This window comes from Diuraphis noxia, unplaced genomic scaffold, assembly GCF_037042655.1.
Source record: "Diuraphis noxia isolate RWA-SAM2 unplaced genomic scaffold, SU_Dnox_SAM2 contig0001, whole genome shotgun sequence".
Taxonomy (NCBI): domain Eukaryota; kingdom Metazoa; phylum Arthropoda; class Insecta; order Hemiptera; family Aphididae; genus Diuraphis; species Diuraphis noxia.
The window spans coordinates 10316321-10339416 of record NW_028301711.1 but is presented as its reverse complement, the minus strand read 5'-3'; the positions used below and the strand labels follow the sequence as shown (position 1 = coordinate 10339416).

The window sequence follows — 23096 nt, the reverse complement described above, 5'->3', positions numbered from 1 at the left end:
TATGTCTGGTGAATATAATGGTCTACAAGCTCATATCAAAGAAAAAAATAATCATGCTACATTTATTTGGTGTCACGCGCATAGGATAAATTTGGTTGTTGTAGCAGCAACGTCAAAAGGTATTGACACACTTAATCTTTTTGGGAATTTAGAATCACTTTACTCATTCTTATGGTGTAGCAAAAAGAGAGTAAGCATTTTTTGGCAAAAACAGAGTGAACTTTATAAAGGAGAACAAATTCATTCTATGAAAAGGGTAGCGACTACTAGGTGGATGTCCCATGCCACAGCTTTGAACACAGTACACAAAAAGTTTGATGCTGTAATAGAGACTTTAGAAGAAATTCGCAATGTTGAAGGTTTGTCAGATGTTAAAGTTGTGTCTGCAGTAACTGGTTTTTTAAATTATTTCAAGTCCTCAAAGTTTCTATACACATCATTTTTTTTTAAATCAATATTTGATGTATTGGAGCCACTCAATAATGCTTTTCAAAAACGTGATATTGATTTACTTACAGTAACAGATTTATTAATTTCCGGCACTCGCCAATTAAAATATTTAAGAAATAACAGCAATGAATTTAAAAATATTATAGCTGATGCTGAACATTTTAAAGCCACTAAACAAACTGAATTTGAACCATTGAAAGAAATTCGAAAACGAAAAGTTCCTCGACAATTTGATGAACAACAGAATGATGAGCAAATCTTAGACTCCTTAAAAGAAATGAAAATAAATACATTTTATTCTGCTCTCGATATTACTATAACCGAATTACAAACACGATTTAATAATAATCAAATTGGCATTTTAAGAGATTTGTCACTTTTTTCTGAAAAACGCATTATAGAACTAAATAAACACTCTAAAAAACTCCCTATAGATGCATTTAAAATGTTGTGTAGTATTTACCAATTCTTATCAATAGAAGAATTAAAAACTGAATATATTCAATTTGTCAGAAATTATTTTGATTTAAAGAAAATTATTGATATTCCTTCTAGAATTCATAATGAAAATACCATACAATATGATTCAGACTTGGATAATTTTACAAACTCAAATTCAGAAAATGAAGAAGAAGCAGCACAAGATACATCATATAAAACTTTTCAAAATTCAGGATGCATCAGTAATTTATTTAAAATGTTATGTCTTACTAAAATGAATTCAGTATTTCCAAATCTTTTCATTGCCATTAAGATTAGTATCACACTTCCAGTTTCTAGTTCCAGTACAGAGCGAACATTTTCCAAGCTTAAATTAATTAAGACACGACTTCGCACGACTACTTCTGAAAATCGTTTAGAAGATTTGATGAAAATATCTTGTGAACAAGACATAGAAATAAACAAAGAAGATGTTATCAATATATTTGCATCTAAAACTCCTGCAAGTAAAAAAGCACTTATACTTTAAATCTAATAATAAAAAATACTTTATTAAAGTAGCTAAATATAATTAAAAATATATAAAATATTAAAAATAATAATAAAGAAACTGATTTATTTTAATTATTTGTGTGTTTTTTTAAATGTTGACAATACATTTTGTCTAATAGACAACATAAAAACTATACTTAAGATTTATTACTGTAAGACATCGTTGAGGATTGTTTGTGATATTGAGAAAATGTTTGTGCTGTTAAAAATACATTTTTATGTTGTTGATAATATTATTAATATTATAATGATATTATGGGTAAAGAGTTTGGTGAAATACTGAAATGGTTCAAAAGTTATATTTTTAAAAACTACTTATGCCATTTTTTTGTGGGAATTATGTGTATGTTAGTGGAATGATTTTCAAATTGTAAATATTACATATTAAATTATTATATCATTTGTATTTATTATTTTAAAAATTATTTTTTGGAAGTCAATTACTTAACTAGCTTACACTGAACATAGACATAGTTATTCCATACCTGTATTCAGTATAATGTGCAGCATTGTGTTATAACTATACTGTCTATACTTATAAGTATAATTTATGAGTATTTTATTTTTGGTCAAAATTTATTCATTTTTGCAACATTTAGTAATTATATTGTAATATTTATGTGTTTTTAGTAAATTTATACAAATAATGATATTTTTACATTTAGAGTAGTTATAACTTATGAATGTGACCTGTGATAGAGGGAATTTAATGTGTTGTAGACAAAAATCCTTAGAATAGATCTTGTTTTATGGTAAGGTAATTATAAGATAAAGGTGGGTGTCAAAATTTTATGTGGAGGTGTCTAATGTCATAGGTAAAATGTTGGACTTTGGCGCCACTGCCAACTATAAGTCTATATAATATGATGAAAAACGATTCTGAGTGAAGATATACCAAGATTGCTAAACTGGATTAGAAATAAAATACTAGGTTTAAAGAATAAAAAAATTGTCTTTATTATTAAAAAAACACAAAATAAGGGTAAAATACATTTATACATTTATATTGAAGCATAATAAATTATTAGAATAAAAGTAAATTGTGATGTTTGTTGGTTCTGAAAAGAACCGTTTAATAAAATTGAAACAAATAGTCTTAAAAAAGACTATTTAAAAATTTAATGCTAAGTCCTGAAAAGAACTGTTTAATATAATAAAAATTAACGCTTAATCCTGAAAAGAACTGTTTAATGTAGTAGATGTGAATTGTCCTAAAAAAGACAGTTTAATGTAATTGATGCAAATAGTCCTGAAAAGAACTATTTAAAAATCAAAGCAAAGTCCTGAAAAGAACTATTTAATGTAATTGATCCTTAGTCCTGAAAAGAACTATTTAATGTAGTTAATGTGAATTGTCCTAAAAAGGACAGTTAAGACTGCTTCTATATTGTTTTATGCAAATAGGTACAAGGTCAGAACAAGAAAAAATGTATTTAATTTATTTAAATATGGTTTAATATTTTTAATTTAGAAAGTTTTGCTAATTTTGAGGTAATTGAAAATAATTTTGTTATTAAATATTTTACAAATTAAAAGTTGTTCAATTATGTACATTTTATGATCTATGCAGTTTGTCAATGATTCATCAAGCCATTTTTTAATTGTATTATTATTTTTTAAGCGCTCAGTTAGTTGAAATTTTATTTTCTTTTTATGCAAATAGTTTTTATAATTGCTTTCAAAAATATTTAAAATTTTATTTACTACATTATTTAAGCTATTTGATGGTGCTTTAAGTCCACTTTCATTATCAATTGAAGTATAATTTTTATTAACACGTTCACTGCGGATCATATTACAATACACATTCAAATGTGCGGAAGTAATTCAAAGTTTTTTTTTCGTTGACGCCAATTGGCGTCATCCGCACCACATACACTTTGCTTTTATCTGACGCTGATTGACGCCAATTGGCGTCATAGCAAATTTGTTATGCTAGGTATACCAAACAGTTACTCACAACTATCATACCAAATTGTTACTTTATTACTTATTGTTTTACAATGCAATTAAATTAATAAATAACTAAAAGTAAATATGTACTTATAATTTAATAAAATGAAAACATCTTTATTCCTTATTATTTTAAAAATAAAAGTGAACACGTTATTATAATTTTAAAAAAATGGAAACTGACTATTTAATATTTATAATATTTAATATTTATTATTTACTATTTTATTTTAAACTATTTATGGAAATTTTTAAAACATGGTTGATGACAAAGACTGGGTTTTTCCGGACAGCTTGGACAGAAGTATGTTGTATCTTTTCTTATCCCTTTAGAATAACACAGATGACATCTTTTTCTGTTAGGTCTTCCAGATTTTCCAACATCGTGAGTTTTTGGGAAATGATTAGTATGTGATACTGAAAATGATCTAGGTTTTGGATGTTTGGGCAAAAGTTCACTGAGTATGGATAATCGAAAATCATACAATGATATTTTAGGTCCGGCGTGATATTGATTATATAAATAAAATGAGTTCATCAATAACATTTGTATTATATGTATACCAATTTTTTTATACCAACGGATTGTTTTTCTAGTAAATTTATAATAGCTATGCATTTGGTCTTGCCGATCAATTCCACTCATAAAACGGTTATAATTTGGGATAGGTTCAGGTTTAAATTGTTCTTTACCGTTTCGGTTTTTGGTAAGAATTAAATTATTTTTAAATTCGGTGGAAATATAACCAACATCTCTCTTATCTTTCCACTTTCCAATCATAACACCTTGAGAGTATCTGGCAACGGTTTCACCTTTTTTTAATTTTGACTCTACAACATCCTGTGGTGTATTTTTTCTGTTCAATCTTAATGTTCCAGTACAAAACGTTTTTTTTTCAATCAATTTGGAGGCTAAATCAAAACTATTGTAGAAATTGTCCATGGCCGTTATTTAGCTTTTCGGACATTAAATGCAAAACCACATTAGCTGCATGGCCTTTTCCTCCCAAGTCATCGAGTACTCCTACATAAATGGCAAATTTTAATACCAAGCCATGAGGTTCCGTAAGCATGTATAATTTAATTCCATATTTATGGCGTTTATTTTGAATGTATTGACGAAACTGGAGACGGCCTCTCCATAACACCATGGACTCATCAAGTGAGAGTTCTTTTTTGGGATAATATATGGTATTCATTTTGTTATTGAAATATGTAATTAAAGGTCTAATTTTATATAAGCGATCCTCAGGTAGGTTTTGATTATTAGTTTCAATATTTGGTGCAAAATGAAAACATCTTAATAAATTTAAAAATCTATCACGACTCATATAATTTGAAAAGCAAGAAAAGTTGAAAAGGTGATGGGTTTTCCAATAGTCATTCAATCTGTTGAGTTTTATGGTACCAGTGTGAATTATCAATGCAATAAATGTTAACATTTCGTCTTTATCTGTTGGTTTCCAATTGGAGATACGAGAACGTGGTGCACTACCAACACGTAAAAACTCGGTTTCAGCATAATTATTCGTTTCATCAACCAATAGTTTTATAAAATGTTCATCGAAAAGCATAAAAAAATAATCTATAGGATTTATTTTGCCTTCTATCGGAACAAGCAATTCGTTTCGTTTCATAAAAGGAAAATTAGATAATTCAATTTCCTCCTCTTGCCAGTCACCGTCATTATTAGTATTTGTTGATGATTGAGTATTTACACTTGGTACATTATTCGCGATCTCAGTATCACTCTCAAAATCGTCAGACACTTGTTCAGTATTTTCAAATTCATATTCACTACCAGAATCGGAAAAATCATAATTTTCGTAACTATCAGAGTTAAAAAGCATCTGCTCAATTTGTTGTTCATAATTTCGATTCATATTGCATAACCGTTTTGGTCGAGATGGACCGGATTTATTCAATGTATTATCCATGTTCATAATATAAGTAATACGAAAGTAAACGAAATAAAGAAAAAAAATCGTTCAAAAGAAATAATATGTATATAATTTAACTATAAAATGTATAAAAACAATACAATGTGAATACGTACGTGTTTCATCAACGACCGACGATGGAAAAATGATTGCAACGATAGTGAATTTCTTGAAAATACCGATAATTAACTTGATAAAGGAATAGTAAACATCCCAAAATAAAATAAAAATATTATAGACTAAAAATAGAAATATCGATGTGCGATTGCACACACGTATTAACTAATATCTATAGATAACGCTGACCGAAAATGAGGTTTTTGATTGTAACGCGGACTAAATTATAATGTATTGAAAAATAGTGTGCGGATGACGCCATTTGGCGTCATCCGCATATGTGAACCATGCTAAATGACGCCAATTGGCGTCATCCGCAGTGAACGTGTTAAGAAGATGCAACTGCTTTTTATCATTTAAGTTATTATCAACAAATAGTTCAAGTTGACATTGGTTACAATTAAATTTTTTCATACATTTATAGCCCAAATATCCTGCGAAATATGTTACAGAACAGTCTTCTAAAGTGACATCAATATTACTATCAGTATTATTTGAGTCCTCGTCAGATGAAAAAATACAGAGAGATAAATTAGAATTACATTCTGTGTCGGAATCAGATGATAATTTCGAACTGTTAAAATTTATTTTATTTAGTGAACTAACTGGGTCAATTATAATTGGATTATCATCTTCTTGGGTTTCCTCACAATTTGTCGCTTTTGATGTACATAAAGAAAAAATACAATTACTTCTTATGGAAGTTCTGATTGTTCTAGCTGTTGGGTTTTTGTTATAACCACCATTTTGTCGAAAAATACTAAAGAGGTTTTCTAAAACATCCTGATTTAAACGATTAGTCATTAAAAATACAATATCATTAGATTTCACTGCTTCAAAAAATTGCAATACACCTTTAATGGTCTGTGTAAGCCCTTTAAAACAGGGAGGTTGAGATAATTTTCCTTTTTTTAATTTTTGTAAATTTGTGAAGTATTGTGAAGCTTCTATTAAAAAATTTTTTACAGTACCTAGATCAGTTAATGCACAGAGGTATGGATTATGACTATATAAAGATTTACTATTTAAACAATCAAATAAATTATTAATAAACTCAATAAAATCTGCAGTATTCGATGAAGTGTTACTTTGAAGTTGTCCTGTTTGTATACAAGTTCGGATTACTGCGGCCATGGAATTGCTTAATAATTGTACTGCTAATTTAACACGCATTTTTTGAAAAGAATTAGGGTAAATATGTGCATCTGTTATTTTGATGAGAGACTTACTTTTATGATTTTGTTTGTCCAACTCATATGTTTTTTTTATATCATCAAATGAGATTATTTTATTATCTTTTATATAACAGGCATTAATTAAATTATTTCTAATACTTTTAAGTAAATTAGGAACATCAAACAAAGAAAAAATTTTATTGTTGTTGATAAAAAAAAAATGGATTATCTTCTGAAATATTTAATGATTTTAAAGTGCTTTGGTTGTTTGTGCCTTGATCGCAAACTATAATTTTGGGACACAACCCAACCTCAAATAACTTTTGTAAAACATCAATTATTAAATTTTTTAAAATTGTTTTGTTAACTCCAGAATGAACAAGAAAATATGCAATTGGAAATTTCCATGTAGAGTAAATACCTCGAGCCATAAATACTAAAACACAGTTAGCACTTTTATTGGTCCTCCCATAATGACCTAAATCTTCAAAACCTTCAATAAAATCAAATTCTTTGGAATATTCTATAAATTCTTTTATATACATTTCATCAAATCAAACAGTGCAAGCTTTTTCTTTATAATCAGATGACTCAAATTTTTTTTGTATATGACTGAAAAATAATTTACTAAAACCTGGTAAGAATTTTGATTGACCAATCCAACGACGAATAGTTGATGGCCCAGGTAAATTAACTTTTTGTGAACGTAAAAATTTATATGCTGTTGGTGATTTATAATATAAGTTAAAAGCTACATTTTTTTCATTTAATGTCCACGGACGACTCCTATCTTTTAATTGCATCGTTACCATTGCCTTAGAATTAATTAATGGAAAGTTATGCATATTTATTGAATTCTTAGCATTATTATGTGTTTTAAAAGTTTTAACTCTTTTTTTTAATTTTGAAATTTGAGTTATTTTATTATGAATTAATTTGTTTTTTAGTTTTAATTTTTGTTTTAAATTGATTTTTCTAGGTGTATCTATTTCTATCAAATCAGATTTCCTTTTTAAATTTGGGCTAGGCATGTCAATTATATTTGTTATTTTAATTTTTTGAGGTGTAGAAAAAGTTGAAGGGGGGCTCGGAAAAACTAACTCTACCATGTCTGGTTTTGAGTGTGTATATGTTTTAGTTGGGGTTGACATTATATTATACTCCTGCTGAGATTCATCATTCTGGTTAATGCCTGATGATGTAGATGGCTGTGTTTTAGATTGATAATTATAGGGAATAGCAGTATCTATCAAACGATTTTGAGTAAAATTTTGTACAAAGCTTTCGGGTGGGAAATGTTCTTGACAAATGTACCTATTGTGGAGTTTATCTGGATCAACAGAAAACAAACTTGTGTTTCCTGTGTAGATATAAAAAAATATGTGTAAAAAAAATTATAAATATTCGCAATGGTACAGAAAAATTAAAATTTAAAATTAATTACTCACCTGAATGTATTATCCATACTTCTTTTCAGTTTTCTATCATCTTTTGGAAAACGATACATTTTTAAATTTGGAAACATTTTCTTTGATTTTCCACAATTTAAATATGGGAATTTATTTCCAGACATGTTTAAGAATTTTTAATTGTAAATGCAACTTAAAACTCAAAAAACGAGAAAATTCGGAAGGCGGTTGTTCCACAATGAACAAAATAGTAATAAATGATAATATAATAAAATTATTATTTCCAATCATTTCAGTATATCTTCAGTTTCTTATTATTACTCTATTTTTAGATCGGCACTTCGCGATAAGCCACCTCTTCCCTTCCCCGCATATCCATGGCAAACATCTATGATGGGGGTACCACCTCCTTGCATCCCAACTACACTAGCGCTCCATAGTGGTTGCATCCTACGCATGGTCACCAAATATTAACATTGCATGGGCTATCTGTCTATTCTATAATCAATGCTACTAAGTAATAATTACTACCAATTATTACCAAACCAAACGACTTTGTTAAGTTTGTTATATACTTATATAAATGTAGGTATACTTTATTTGGTTACTAAACTCAAATTATGTAGGATTAAACCTAAATTAAATAAAACAAATGTATTCATTTCAACTGTTGATAAAATTAAATTGTTTAATAATAGAAAACTATTCAAACTATCTTAACTATTTTATCATAAATTCATAACTATTTTTAAACTGTTAAAAACTATTAGTTAGGTAGTTTTATTATACATACAAATTTGATATTTCACAAATAATTAAATAATTCAACTAAAAAAAATAAAAATACAATACCCAACATAATAATATTAGAATAATATTTACCTATTTACCTAACCTTGGTAGATACATCCATAAATAAAATACAAGTACAAAAGTATAATATTTATTCTAATAATTAATCATGTAAATAATACAAGTTGAAAGTCAATCAGTATGCAGCAATGCAATCGATATATATTTGTTCTCATCAACTGGCACCGTAAAACATTTATATTTCAATACATTTAACTTCATTAAAAGTCGAGCTTCAGGTATAATTCCATTAACAGAATATATTTTAAGTATATCTGAAAATACAGGATTAACAAAAAAAGGGGAATATTTAAATTTAGATACCTCAGTTTAATATTACCACTCAAAAAATGAATTATTTTATTGACTTTAACTAAATCATCATTCTCAAGTATAAAATATAAATCTTCAACTTTTTTAGAGCTCACAATAAATTGTTTTAAAATAATTCTCTCATAATATAATATTTCAGTTATTGAATTATTTTCCATATCATCATAGGGCAATTCATTTTCAAGGATAGGGAAATTCTGTGGAATAATATTAGTTTGAGCATTAACATGTTCGATTATGCGATTTTAAATATCCTCAAGTGGATTTTTAGAACTTTTTTTAATAAATTGTAAATAATTTTCAAATTTAAAAGCACTAAATAAATCTAAAGCACCACAAGTCTAAAAAAAATCACTGACATGAATTAACACATGCACATTATAACCAACATATTCTTCACCATAATTAGATGAAATTCACTTACAAATCTTTAACTAAGTAGTTGAGTGAAAAAAGTTTCAGGAGAAATGAGGATGCGAACAGCAGAACTTAGAAGTATAAAATGTTTATATAGTGATGTTTTTAATCGGCCTTTTAATACTATTGGGCCAGTATACAGCAAAAAAGTTCTAAATTCTGTGGCTTTCCAATATTCAACTTCTTCTAATGTTCTAGGTAAACGATTAAACTCTGATGGTAAAAAAGATTTGATATTAACTAATTCTTGTGATAATTCATCAGTATTTATTAGTCGAACAGGCTTTTTACCTTTGGTCCAAAAAACAATCAACTTTTTAACAACACCGAGACATATGTTATGCATGTCCGAGACATATGTTATGCATGTATTCAAGTACTACTGTTGATATTATATTTATGGGCAATTCTTCCAATGGACTTACATCTTTATGATAGTATTCATCAAGTTTATTTCTAAATGTTTCATTGAATCTTAAAGGAGCATTTAATTCTAAAAAAGCCATTCGATTTTTTATGAAAGTACCTTCTACTGTACACGAGTTACATCCATGATAGGCATTAAAATTATTTACATTTAACACAAAACTTTTTGCAGGAGCATCACACACAATTTGGGAAATTTCGAATTTAAATAAAATATTATTAACACACAAACCATTATTTATAATTTCTTTCATATCTGTTATAAATAGATTTAAAAATTCATGACTCGAAGGAGGTTTTGTGAATTTACCATGATAAATTCCTGCTGGAACTACAGTTTTTAATAATATTGGTACATTTACAAAAGATATAAGTACTGGCCAAAAACTGGACTTTGAACTGGATGTTAATGGTAAACCATCAATGTTAACACTTAATTTTATCGAGATCTTATTTTCAATGTAAAAAATATGAGGAGCTAAGATTTTAGTAAGCATAAACTCTACACCTAGATGTATATATGAGCCAAGATGAACAATACTAACTTTTTGGCTGTTTACTTTAGGAGTTTGTAGAAACGTTTTAGCTGTTTTTGGTACTTTTATACCAACAGATATCAGAATTAACAACAGTTCATCAACACAGTTATGTGAAACATGGTATTTAATCACCCAATTACGTAACTTTTCACTTAAATGATGGCTTTTATCATGATCTGTTAAAATAGGATTATCATAATAGTTTGTGTTTTTATTACTATTGACTTCTTCATGAGTACTCGTATATTGAAGCAAACCAGCATTCATGGTTGAAGCAGTAGATATATAATTTTCAACTGGAATTATAACTGTTTCACATCGACTTGGTGTATCATCATCTTTTAGTGGTTGTTCTGGATTGTTGACCAAGAAAACCTGTTTGGATATATCATCTTTTATACGACGCATAAAATGTCTTTTAGTGATACACTGAATTGACATTCTTTTTCAGACCTTACATCAGTAAAAATTAACGATCATTAAATCTACAGTCTAAATAATAATAAATTCTGGGCATTAACCGAATTAAAAAATTAAAGTTAGTTTAAATTTTAAGTTACATAGATAACACATACATTTTTTTAGAAGTAATTTTACAAGTTTAAAAAATAGTTTTTTTGCTTCTTACCCAGCCTTAAATGTATACATATAATAATAATTTGTAATAATATTATATGTTGCAAAGGTATATTATTTATAATCAGTATTTTGAAGAATCTAATATTAATGTTTATTTTATTAATATTGATAAAATCAATAAATAATTTATTAAAAAATAAAAAACCATCTGTCTTTGATGGACCTTACAATAAAACAATATAATATTATTATTCAAAATTATGATAATTTATCATCAAAATGATAATATTTTATTTTTTTCTCGACCAAAGCGTTGAGATCCATGTCTGAACCAATCCTTCACATGTGTCTCGAAATCTGCTTCTGTTGATGAAAATTTATTCATAGCAATTTCTGAAATATATTATAATTATTTAGTATGTATAATAATAATAAATATAATTTTGTAATTTTGTATTATATTTTGGAATTACTTAAAGTGTAACTACCTTTAATAATTTCTATTATTTGAAGCCAGTGTTGAATTCAAACATTTTTTCCAGGGGGGGCACTGAGATGTGGAATCAATATAATACAAATTAACAAATTTTACTTTATTTACCTGATTGATATAATTGAACTTAAGCTTACAAAAACAATTGAAATTATTTAATATTTAAAAATGTATAATTAATATTATCATTTAAAGCGTATGCGGCGAGTTTTTTTTGTTGCATATAAATCTATCACCTCTTCGACATATTCAATTGACGGATCTTAATCACCTTCTATACTTATTTTCATACAGTAATGAAGAGTATCTTGTCCCATTCGGTTGCGAAGGTTTGTCATAATTCTATTCATCGCACTGAATGATCTTTCTACGGTAGGCGTTCCTATTGGAATACATAAAATGGATTCTGATAATTTTTTCAGATATTCATAACCAATATTTGCTTCAAGAGGGTCAGTTATTGGATATCCGTTTGTTTTAACTTTCTGTGAAGCAACAAACATAAAAGACTTATAATCTGATAATACTCCATCTTTTTCATTTTCATTTAAAGAAAAATAATCACATAACTGTTCAATAATTTTTTCTGATGAATTTGAAAATGATTTGTAATCTTCGAATATTGAACACCCTTCGATAAGTGTTAAAGCTGTATCATTAAATCGACGGTTCATTTCTTTGATTGTTTGTTCCAAAAACTGTGAAAGGCAAGCTATTGTTTCTTTGAAATAATCGTCTTTTTTCAATGAATTAAGTTTACTTGAAATATCTGTAGCATTTTTAATGATGGTACTTTTATTCACTGCGTCTTGTTTTAAACCTTCTAAAATTGTATTTAAGTGACATGTAGTACTTTTAATTAATGTGGGTAAAGCTGAAATACAAATTGTAGGACCTTGCAGTGTTAAACTTAAATTAGAGATTGCGCCTAATATCTCATCCAGTCCACACAAAAGTACTATAAAACTTTCTTCGCGGAGACTTAGTAAAATTCCACCGTCCAAAGATGCTAAATCTGCGCCATCTTGATGAATGTGTTCACAAGTAGTAGTTATAGCAATATATGACTGTTTAATTGCATGAACTATTTTATAATGACTTAACCACCGAATTTCAATAGCCTCAGGTATTTTTAATATTGGATCATTTAAAAGTACTTGTATTTTATGAAGTAGTTCTTCTCGTTTAGGAGACTGATGAAACAGTTTATAAATATCTTTCAATACATGGAACAAACGTTTAATTTTGGGAGATTTGTTGCGCATACTCGTTAATGCAAGTGATAATACGTGGGCTCGACAGTGAATATATGGCACTTCTATTCCAGCTTTATCGGATACAAATCTACGAACTCCACCTTTATTTCCGGACATGTTTGATGCCCCATCAAAACCACAAGCTATAATATTATCATTAGACAAATTATGCTTAGTTAACTCATTGCTTATTGCATCTATGATTGTTTGAGCTTTAGTATCAGATAAAGCAACAATATTAAGAATTCTCTCAATTGGTTGATTATTTTTAACGAAGCGAACACATATAGATAATTCAGATTTATTATTTATGTTTGTACTTTCATCGGCTAATAAAAAAAATTTTTCCCGTATATTTCTTTGTCTAACTTAACATCTAATATTTCTGAATCTCAACATAAAAGCTCACTAGCTGTAGCTTTACTCGTGTATGTTGAGCGGTCACTATTTGCAATAATCCAATTTTGAAGTGAATCGCTGCTTTTCACAATTAATCGCTTAATTAATGGCTCATATTTAGTTGTATGAGCTATTTCTTCTTTCACTAAAAAATACACAGATCGGAAAAGGTATGATAAATGTTTATTTTACATTCTTCAGAATTTTGATTTAAAATTGGATTATATACAGGGTTTTTTAAAGCTACCAAAGCAAGTTTTTCTAGTTATACACTACGAATATGTGACGCAGAATATGTATGTTTATTTAATTTTCCATCTTTTCCCAAAGCATTTTTATAGTTTTGGAATGGTGTTTTAACAAAAATTCCTCTTGAGTTAGCAAATAACGCTGAATCGTTTATTACATGTTTTTCACACAATTTACAAAAAGCACTAAATCTCTGATTATCAAAATAAAGCCAAGGATAATCTGCTTCCCATTTAGTGTTATACAATCGATTTACTTTACCTTGTTTCGATGAACTAGTTAATGTAACTGGGTTCTCTGGTAGGTTATCTTAAATAAAAATTATAAAAACATTAAATAATAAAATTAAATATTTCTAAGTAGATTATCCAAAATATATTTTACCTTCAGTCGAAGAGTTGCAATATCTTGATTTATGTTAATAGAATCTGTTGAATCTACAATTGTGGTTTTTTTATTAGATGAGAAATAATCTTTGATCGATCGTTTTGACATTTTTAATTTTATAAACAAAAGAAACGTATTTGCCACAAAATTATTACAATCACAAAATACTAAATAATAATAACTAGGTAATTCTTTCTACGTTAATATTGACTTTAACAGAGACGCGTGATTTTTAAACTGCGAGGTGGTGTCTACCGTCTAACATTAGGTAACCCAATAAATTAAATAACATTAATATAATATAGGCGGTCTCAATTTTATTATTGTATTATTTTTATCGAATGGGACTAGTGCACACTAACGAGTTGCGATGTATTTATAAACGCATGGTGCCGCGATAACAGCGTGGCATACTCGTAAATTGATTGCGTAATGCACATTGCATACGTGCGTCTATCTTGCGTACAAGTATCAAACAGCAAAACCGCGGACGCGCTTGCGGCGCACGCGTTAAAATAACGTTAAAAATAGTCATAATGTCAACGATAAAAACATTTTATAGTGACTGACCGATATCGGTGATACCGATTAGAATTTCCAATTATATTATTTTAACAGGCTGTGTAATATGCACCTAGACAATTTAAGTTGTTTCATTAATAAATAAATAATTTATTTACTGAAATTTAACCGGGGGGGGGGGGCAAACAAAACTTCGGGGGGCAGTTGCCCTCCCTGATGTATACCTGGATTCAACACTGTTTGAAGCCCACGAAGGTGATTATGATGTCTAAAACCAGTACAAGTATATTTGGTTGAGAGCTCGTTTGTAAAAAATCTTTGTAATGTTCTTTTTATAAAGTTTTTTGAATTTGTTCCACCAATTCTATATATAACATTCCTCTAAAAAATATTGATTAAATACTTTTATTAGAATACTTAGTTCAACCAATTTTTATTTAATATATCATCAGAAAGGTTATAATTACCATTTGACTTTTAAAATGTGTATCAGTATTAAACTTGATTTCTATATCTTCAACATCCAAGACAGTCTTCATTGGAAGTAGAGCCCACATAGCAAATAAAGGATATTAACACACGGTTGATATCTAAACTAAGTAGATTCTTAGATATTTAATTTTGTATATCCTTTAATTATTAATATAATAACTGAAAATTAATGTTTAATTTTATATATTTGTTTAATATCTCCATTTTATCTAACATGAAATATTATAAAAATGGTTTTTATACAATATTCTATAGATATTTTTTTAAATTATATCTCTGCTACATTTATAAATACATATTGTTCCAATATCCAAATATATATATAAGCTAAATGTATATAAAATATTGAAATTCAAATATTTAAAAACTCATTTATAACAATATATATTATATATCTTGTTAAGAATATCTGTATAATATATTCATATTTAATACTTATGAGATATCTTACTTTAAATATTATAAAAATGGTTTCTATACAATATTCTTAAGAGTATGCAATAGTAAAAGTAAAACGTAACCAACGCTTCTGAGATGGCGTTGTGCTCCGTATCGCCATCGTCGAGCCGCTGGCCGTAACCACGCCCATTGTCTCCCCGATGAGGTCCACACGGCATTGTCACGGGAGAGGCGCACTATTATTTCACGGACCGTCGTGTTGATCGCTTCAATGCTATATTACGTAAATCGTTGCTTATGTATTTCATATTATGTACGTTACTATATCACGGCTCGCTCGCTCCTCATCCAACCTTTTTATTTATATAAATTCCTGTTTACTCATACGCCTATATACAGGGTGATTCTTTTATCAAACAACACTTATATGGTGTTTGTGTGTAAATACCACCTAACATACACCTATAACACACAAACACCACCCAACTTTGGGAGGCTATATCTTGTAAGCGGATTAACGAAAAATGAAAATTTAAACGTGAAAATTCATTGAAAAAATAGCCTTTTTAGTTTATGAAATTTTAAGTATAGGTTGTCATTTGAAAATCAAAAGTTGATAATGGTTAACCTGATAAATATAAGGGTGAATATATTTAAAAAATATATAGTTCTAGAACAAGGTGGTTCTAAAAATTTGAAAAAAAAAAAAATTGAAAAAAGTCAATAGTTTTTGAAATAATGAGTGTTGTTTGATAAAAGAATCACGCTGTATACCAATTCATGAAATACAATACATTTTAACCAGGTGACTTGATTTATGTTTGTAACCTAATTACTTTTTTAAAATACACATAAAATAATATATTTATAATGAGTACATTTTTTCAGTAACTAGTAACTATGTTGCATTTTCTGCGTTTCAACTTTAGGTAACCTGAAGTATTTTTCGTACGATATTTAGTAATTCTCCTATGATACTAATGCGTATTACTAAATATTTCAACAAATTATCAAAAACCGCACAAGGAAAGATTGTTATTTTTGGATAAAAATTCAATTTCGTCAACATTTAAAATTCAAACGCTCATAAAAAATTACCGAGTGTGACTACACTCACATTGAATGTCAATATACATTCAAGTCATATACATAAGTCAATTAATCATGAGTAGTGAGTACATATAATTGTAAAAAATCGTTGATATGAGTTCATAAATGTATTTATTAACGCTATAAGTATAATTTATTATAATACATAACAAACAGAGTTTTGTAATTCATTTTGTTCATTTATATAATAGATAACGTATTTATTTTATTTTATTATATAATAGATAACGTATTTATTTTATTTTATTTTTTAAATTGTTAAGTATATAAGCCGGTTCTTTAATATCATTAATTAAAAATCGCTTTCCATACTGTGGATTTACAATTTCCGGTAGTAAACACTCTTTGTAGAAACTGTAAAAAAATAATGAAACAATGAGGATTAATAATTAGCATTTAGTAGAATTATCCTAGAGACCAAATAAAAATATCGTCATCTTAAGCGAAAAATCATATAATGTGTATTATAATATTACGTTGTCAAAATCAAGGGACTCCTAAAAATACTTACACCTCAAGTTTGAGTATCATTTTATCCAACCAAAATGATTCATCGTATTCAATAATTTGAACCTTAAACCACTTTTCGGTGTATATTACAAAATAACAAAATTTTCTTTTCGATATGTGCATTTGGCCTTGAATCTGATAATAGTAATAATGTTCTTTTTTCAATTCCATTTCATTTTCATTTTGAATACGACAACATATTATCTAAGAATTTATTATATTATAATATTTAAAAATATTGTACCTATTCTATATTTTATATTTTTATTATTTAATTTTACTTGTTTATTCATAACGGCTTCAATAAAGCTGGAACTGTCTTTAGCTGTAAATAGACACTTTATTTTGACGACATAATCAGTTCCCACAAGACCATCTATCGATAAAATATAATATAACTTATTCAAAAATATAAAATATACATCTTAGTGTTTATTAAATGTAATTATTTTTTTATTATTTTACCTGGAGAAGCAGCTAAATAATGCAAATCTTCATCCACTATAAGACCACAAGGTTCAACAGTACATTCAAAATAGTTTTCAAATACGTTTTTAGCTTTATTCTCCATTGCTTTACCATACTCAGTTGATCTGGAAGTAAATGACCTGTACAAAATATCGTAAACCGTCGACTTGCACAATGTAGTTGGTCGCATTTTACAAATCCGACCAAAATTTGAAGCAGTTATTCGGTTTCTTCTTTCTGTGTGCAAAATTTGTGAATTTGCCTGTTCTCTAGTTTTAATTTCTAATTCTAGACGTTTGTCATTGTCCAAGTAAAGTGACTGAATGAATGCACTTTTTTTTGATTCCAGTTCATTCGAAGGTATATTATCGAGTAACGGTGCAGCCAAGCCATAATGTTGATCTGGTCCCGCCTGTTTTGAAAATTTTTTGACTTTTTTTGGAAAAAGGAGCTTTTTACATTTTCTATTTTCACTTTTCATTTTCTTCGTTTTCAAATATTTTTTTCCGATATCTCCTACAGAAGGCAAATATTATAATTATTATTTTTCACTGATTTATAAATTGTGATTATTTTTACCAGGACTTAAGTCATTAACTACGTTTTTGTGTAATTTTCTAAGAAACTCTCCTGAGTGTTATAAGATACAACAGCAGCTTCAACTCTAGTGTTGTATGATTGTCGCTGAGAAAAATTGATACGTTTACCTAGAGTCACAATAATGTTTATATTTATCTCCATAAATGTATTAGATATATACATATAAAATATTTACAGATATATTCAAAACATTCTGATCGGTTTACCTGATAAATGTTTGTTTATTATACTATTAAATTGCTCACAAACATTGTTATCCACATTCATTAGCAAACTGTCGACATTAGTTACTAATCGATTAGCTAACTGCGAAATTTCGTCTATAAATTTCGATTTTTCAGCATCATGAAGAAAGTTTTGCTCATTTAATTTGGGTCCTGTGCAGAAATACTTTTCACACCGAACATGGGAACCCAAAATGTGGTGAAAACTGTTTAAAATATCCTTACGTAAACCTATACTTGTTAACAAAAATATTAATTAATATTTGATTATATTCATAAATGGTATTATTAGGGATCAAAATGCATTGCAAACAATATAGGTACAAAATAAGCAATATACCAGTCGGACAGCTATTTTTTAAAAAATATCCTAAATATTGTAAAAATTATATCTATAAAGACGTGTATTCATAATAATTTAAAATTACATATTGGTTTTTGCTATAATTATTTTTTTATTTTCATATAATTAATTTGTTGAAAATTTTTTGGCAAGCCGACCCCAATAATATAGTATAAATTATAAAAAGTTATAATATACCTAAATGTTTATCATTGTCAGATTGATCGATTAATTTGTTGCGATATTCAATTGATTTAACAATTGCAGTTCTGAATCTTATTAAATTACTTTGAACATGTTTTCTTAAATGGATAGGATATTTGGTGTTTTTGGTAAGTAACGATAATTTTGTTCCATAATTTCTTAACAAATGATTACGGCATTCTATTTTTTGAACACGAAATGTAGGTCCATAGGGCATCATTTCCGAGAGCCTTTTTGTCACACTAGAATCACCATCACCTTTTACACAATATTAAAATATTAATATAAATTAAATATCGCTTATACCTATAGGTATAAAATAAATATGTTAATGTATATAACACATATATACCCACGTATGGCAATATAATATCATGTACACATTATTTGTATAAACATATCCATATTATTATAGGTACCTATTAATTTATTGTATTTCAATCCATGTAATTCCACACTTCGCTTAAAACCTTCTGCAATTGAATCTGCTTCCATACTTGTAGCTCCTTTTGACCAGTTTAAAAAACAAGTATGCTTAGATATGGGTAAACCTTTATTTTTTGCTCTTTGGCAAACAGCACAATACCGGTTACGAATTCCGATGAACAAAATTTTTTTTGATTTATATCCAATAATGGTTGCCTGTAAAATTAAAACAGGTCATAACATAATTTATTGTATTATCGTGCCTATAAAAAGCTATTGTATCTATGGCTGTATGACATAAGCGTCAAAGGTATACACAAATTACATATCATTTTCGTCAAAAATTGTAGGACACAAGCACCAAAGGTATCTTTAAATAATTTTAATAAATCGTTTGATTTTATCAATTAAAAAAAAAATAAATTTCAATTATAAACATAACGATATAGTTCTAAATTGAATATTTATTAGGCCTATACCTAACCTACCTATAGACTTTGGCGCTTTCATACCATATGACTTTTTTTTATTATCTCAATTTGGCGCTTATATCTCTCACCGGTATCTATAAAGATTTGACTAAAAACTAAAGTTTATTAGAACTTACTACGCCAGACAATGCATCATAATTAGTTTTATAACTTCTTTTTGACCATTGTCCGTCAGCCACTACTGTACACATTGGCGTACCATCTGTATCAATTGAACCTGACTCTATGGCCAGCCGTCTCTCATCCTCGCCAGCAATTTGCATTTCTCTTTCAGCGATTATATGAATTTGTTGATTAATATCTTCTTGAACGGTTAGAAATGTATTGGAAGACATACATGGAATATCCATTGTAGCACACAACTCTGATAATTGACTATATCCAATACCAATAGCAATAAGGCCGTACTTATATACATTTCTTTGGTGATATTCATTATGTTTCTTATTGTGGCATCGGTTTTAATTAATTGGTCTACATTTTCTGTTATTTTATTTTTATTTTCTATTGTATATGTTGTTATATTACTAATTGTGATTGTTTTCAAGAAATTGTTAACTGTAAGTTTTTGAAGAGCATATTTTGTTTCTTGTTTATTGAAAAGATATGTGGTATTAATAATGATTTGAATTAGCTGGATGTGTTTATGTATGTTGTTAAGCTGGAATAATAATAAAATAAATTTCAAATGTATATTAAATAAATTGTATGTATTTTATTTACTGTGTGGTGTTGCTGCGACATGGTAGTGTTCCAATAATATTGGCGCATGCATGCCAAAAAATAATCATCAATTGTGGAAGGATTGTTTGGCGACCAGAATAAAACAATCCTTCCTTCGCCCATATCAACATTGTGGCACTTACCATTATGTACCGGGAAGCTATATAATGTTATTCATTTTTAATTTTATTTACTATTTAAGTTTCAAGATTTTAGATGAATAATACTTACACACTATGTGTAACATTTAATGTTATAGTGTGGTAACATGTCCACCACTTGCCCAAATGACCTATAAATAATACGAAGACGTTATTTAACGACTTCAAAACGTTTTTTGATATATACTGAAGTGCATTGTCCCCATATTGTGTTTTGCAATGCCTTCAGTCCTTTTATTTAGTTGTTGAATGTATTCAATAACCAAGGAACACTTCAACAACCACATTTTGTTCTTCAACATTTCATTGAATAATTCACTAGAAAATAAAAAATATATATAAATTACAATTTGTAAATAACCAATTAATCTTTTTACTCACTTTTCATTTGAATACTTTAAATTATAATTTATAATATTTAGTAATTCAAAATCTAATTCCTCCGGTGATGATGATGTTTTTAAGAAATGTGGCCATTGATGGATTGTGGGGGGTTTGGGTTCAAAGAAATCGAAAAATTCAACATCTAAAAATTGTGTGTCTCCCATTATTTGGTTTGTTCTTGCACATTTTTTCTTACTGATGGGGAATTGGGCATAATTTTGAACTGCCTTGCCATAGCATAATTTTGTTGTTGTTTTAATTTTGTCCGAAATGTTTTTTTCCCTAATTTTGAATTAAAATTGTTAATTAAAAATTAAAACTGTCGATTTTAAGATTACAAGGCAAACGATTTTTCTATAGGCAACTATTATAGGACATAGGACAAAAAAAGTATTATTCGTCTGGATTCGAAATCGGTATTGTGTCGTATGTCATCGCGCAGCTTTAAAAAACAATGAAAAGCCTAAACATGACTGTTATAAAAACTGGAATAAATCGGCTACTAGTATTGAAGCTGACGGTGTAGTGGAAGGATTTCAAAAAAGTATTGAAAGGCACAATTTGAAATATAATAAATTAATCGGTACTTATGTTTATTAGTTAAACTATATGCATGTATTTATATATAATCCTAGTTAAATATTACAAACAAATAATGGTATTTACTATTTATGATACATATAGGCTTTTATTCTATTAAAGTAATTATACTTATTATGTTTATATATGTTATATGTATAAAAGTTCATGAATGTCATTATTGTTTAACTTTATATATTATTTAGGCGATGGAGATAGTAGTGTCACCAAACGTTTTAATGAAGTTTTGCCGTATGGTCCTAATTTTTTAATACAGAAAATCGAATGTAGAAACAATTTTTTAAGAAATTATTGCCAAAAACTTACTGCGGCTGCAAAAAAATGTGTATATCCTATCCCTTTCACGACGAGCGTTAATTTTTGTTTTAATATGTTATACAACTAGCACACACAATTGTGTATGCATGACAAAATAGATAGGTATGTCAGCAACGATACGAGTTTTGGTCCTGTTAGCGCATCCCACCATAGTCCCATATAGTTCCCAGCCATAGTCGTGGTTCGCCTCATTTCATTGGCCGTTAAATTACCCGCCAAAAATACAATTTTGTAATATTAAAATCATGACGAGATAATAATTATGATTTATGAATAATACGAGCTTTTTACTATGACAAATTACATTTTATCATTTTCTTGTATGACGTCTGACGTAATTTCTTTTTATGTTATTCGTCGATATCAATGTATTATGATATTTTAATATAAACAAATACAATCAATTTGCGAATTATTTGTTGTTAATTGTTTATATTAGATTATATAAGTTGATTGTGTTTATTTTATTCTGCATAAAACGATTTACATAGAATAAGTAAAATACTCCTATATATATATATATATATATACATATAATATTTACATTTTTACACACAAAATGCCAATTTGTGAGTTTTTTGGATGTGATAATGGTAGCAAAAGAAAAAGTTTGGTGAAAAATCCTAAAATTATGTTACATCGATTCCCAAAAGACCCAATTTTAAGGGATTGCTGGGAAAAACAAATACACCAATATGGCCAAACAGATGCAGATAGGAAATCCATAAATTTTAATTCTGGTAAAAACAAATAATTTTTAGTAATAATATTTACTTTAGTATCCTACTTGACTTCCATATTTATTCAACATTAAATAATTATATTTAGCGGTTGTTTGTTCTTTGCATTTTGCAAATGATAATTATGTCATGTCTTCCGGAGTAAAGTGTAGAAAAATATTAAAACCAAATGCTATTCCTTTGAAGTAAGTTTTTTAAATAGTATTTACCAGTACCCGACCATACGGAATTTAATATTTATTGATAACATGTGATAACATGAAACGACCTAGAATATTATATTCACCAATGAGAAGAGGCGAACCAGCTAAGAGACGGGGGGTGGAGTGGTTGGCGAACACGATGCGTATCAAAAAGTTGCTGACATACCTATCTATTTTGTCATGTGTGTATGTAAATCTATACTATCTTCAG

At 28.0% G+C, this 23096-nt stretch overlaps 2 protein-coding genes and 2 pseudogenes across 2 annotated transcripts; 1 reads left to right on the top strand and 3 right to left on the bottom strand.

Annotated features, from left to right (window-relative positions):
- The first annotated feature begins 1 nt into the window (after position 1).
- Positions 2-1420, top strand: LOC149059569 (uncharacterized). The gene is made up of 2 exons (XM_089224936.1): positions 2-359; positions 597-1420. The coding sequence occupies exons 1-2, from the start codon at positions 2-4 to the stop codon at positions 1418-1420; spliced, it is 1182 nt and encodes a 393-aa protein (XP_089081062.1).
- Positions 1421-9021: 7601 nt separating this feature from the next.
- Positions 9022-10145, bottom strand: LOC149059568 (uncharacterized; annotated as a pseudogene).
- Positions 10146-11457: 1312 nt separating this feature from the next.
- On the bottom strand, positions 11458-15046 carry LOC149059567 (zinc finger protein 862-like). The gene is made up of 7 exons (XM_089224930.1): positions 14957-15046; positions 14714-14870; positions 13608-13889; positions 13342-13476; positions 12242-13261; positions 11948-12193; positions 11458-11576 (listed from the first exon to the last, which is right to left on the bottom strand). Exons 1-7 carry the CDS (start codon positions 15044-15046, stop codon positions 11458-11460), a joined length of 2049 nt encoding a protein of 682 aa, XP_089081056.1.
- Positions 15047-16723: 1677 nt separating this feature from the next.
- Positions 16724-20163, bottom strand: LOC149059566 (uncharacterized; annotated as a pseudogene).
- Positions 20164-23096: the final 2933 nt, after the last annotated feature.

What these genes read in the sequence shown, in the direction of transcription:
- LOC149059569 (XM_089224936.1), top strand. Translation starts at nt 2, where the DNA reads ATGTCTGGTGAATATAATGGTCTACAAGCTCATATCAAAGAAAAAAAT. An exon ending in AGAAATTCGCAATGTTGAAG is followed by an intron (nt 360 to 596) that starts GTTTGTCAGATG and finishes AAAATATTATAG; the next exon opens with CTGATGCTGAACATTTTAAA.
- LOC149059567 (XM_089224930.1), bottom strand. Translation starts at nt 15,046, where the DNA reads ATGTGGGCTCTACTTCCAATGAAGACTGTCTTGGATGTTGAAGATATA. An exon ending in ATATTCTGCGTCACATATTC is followed by an intron (nt 13,477 to 13,607) that starts GTAGTGTATAAC and finishes TGTATTTTTTAG; the next exon opens with TGAAAGAAGAAATAGCTCAT. An exon ending in AAAAATTATTGAACAGTTAT is followed by an intron (nt 12,194 to 12,241) that starts GTGATTATTTTT and finishes GAGTATTATCAG; the next exon opens with ATTATAAGTCTTTTATGTTT.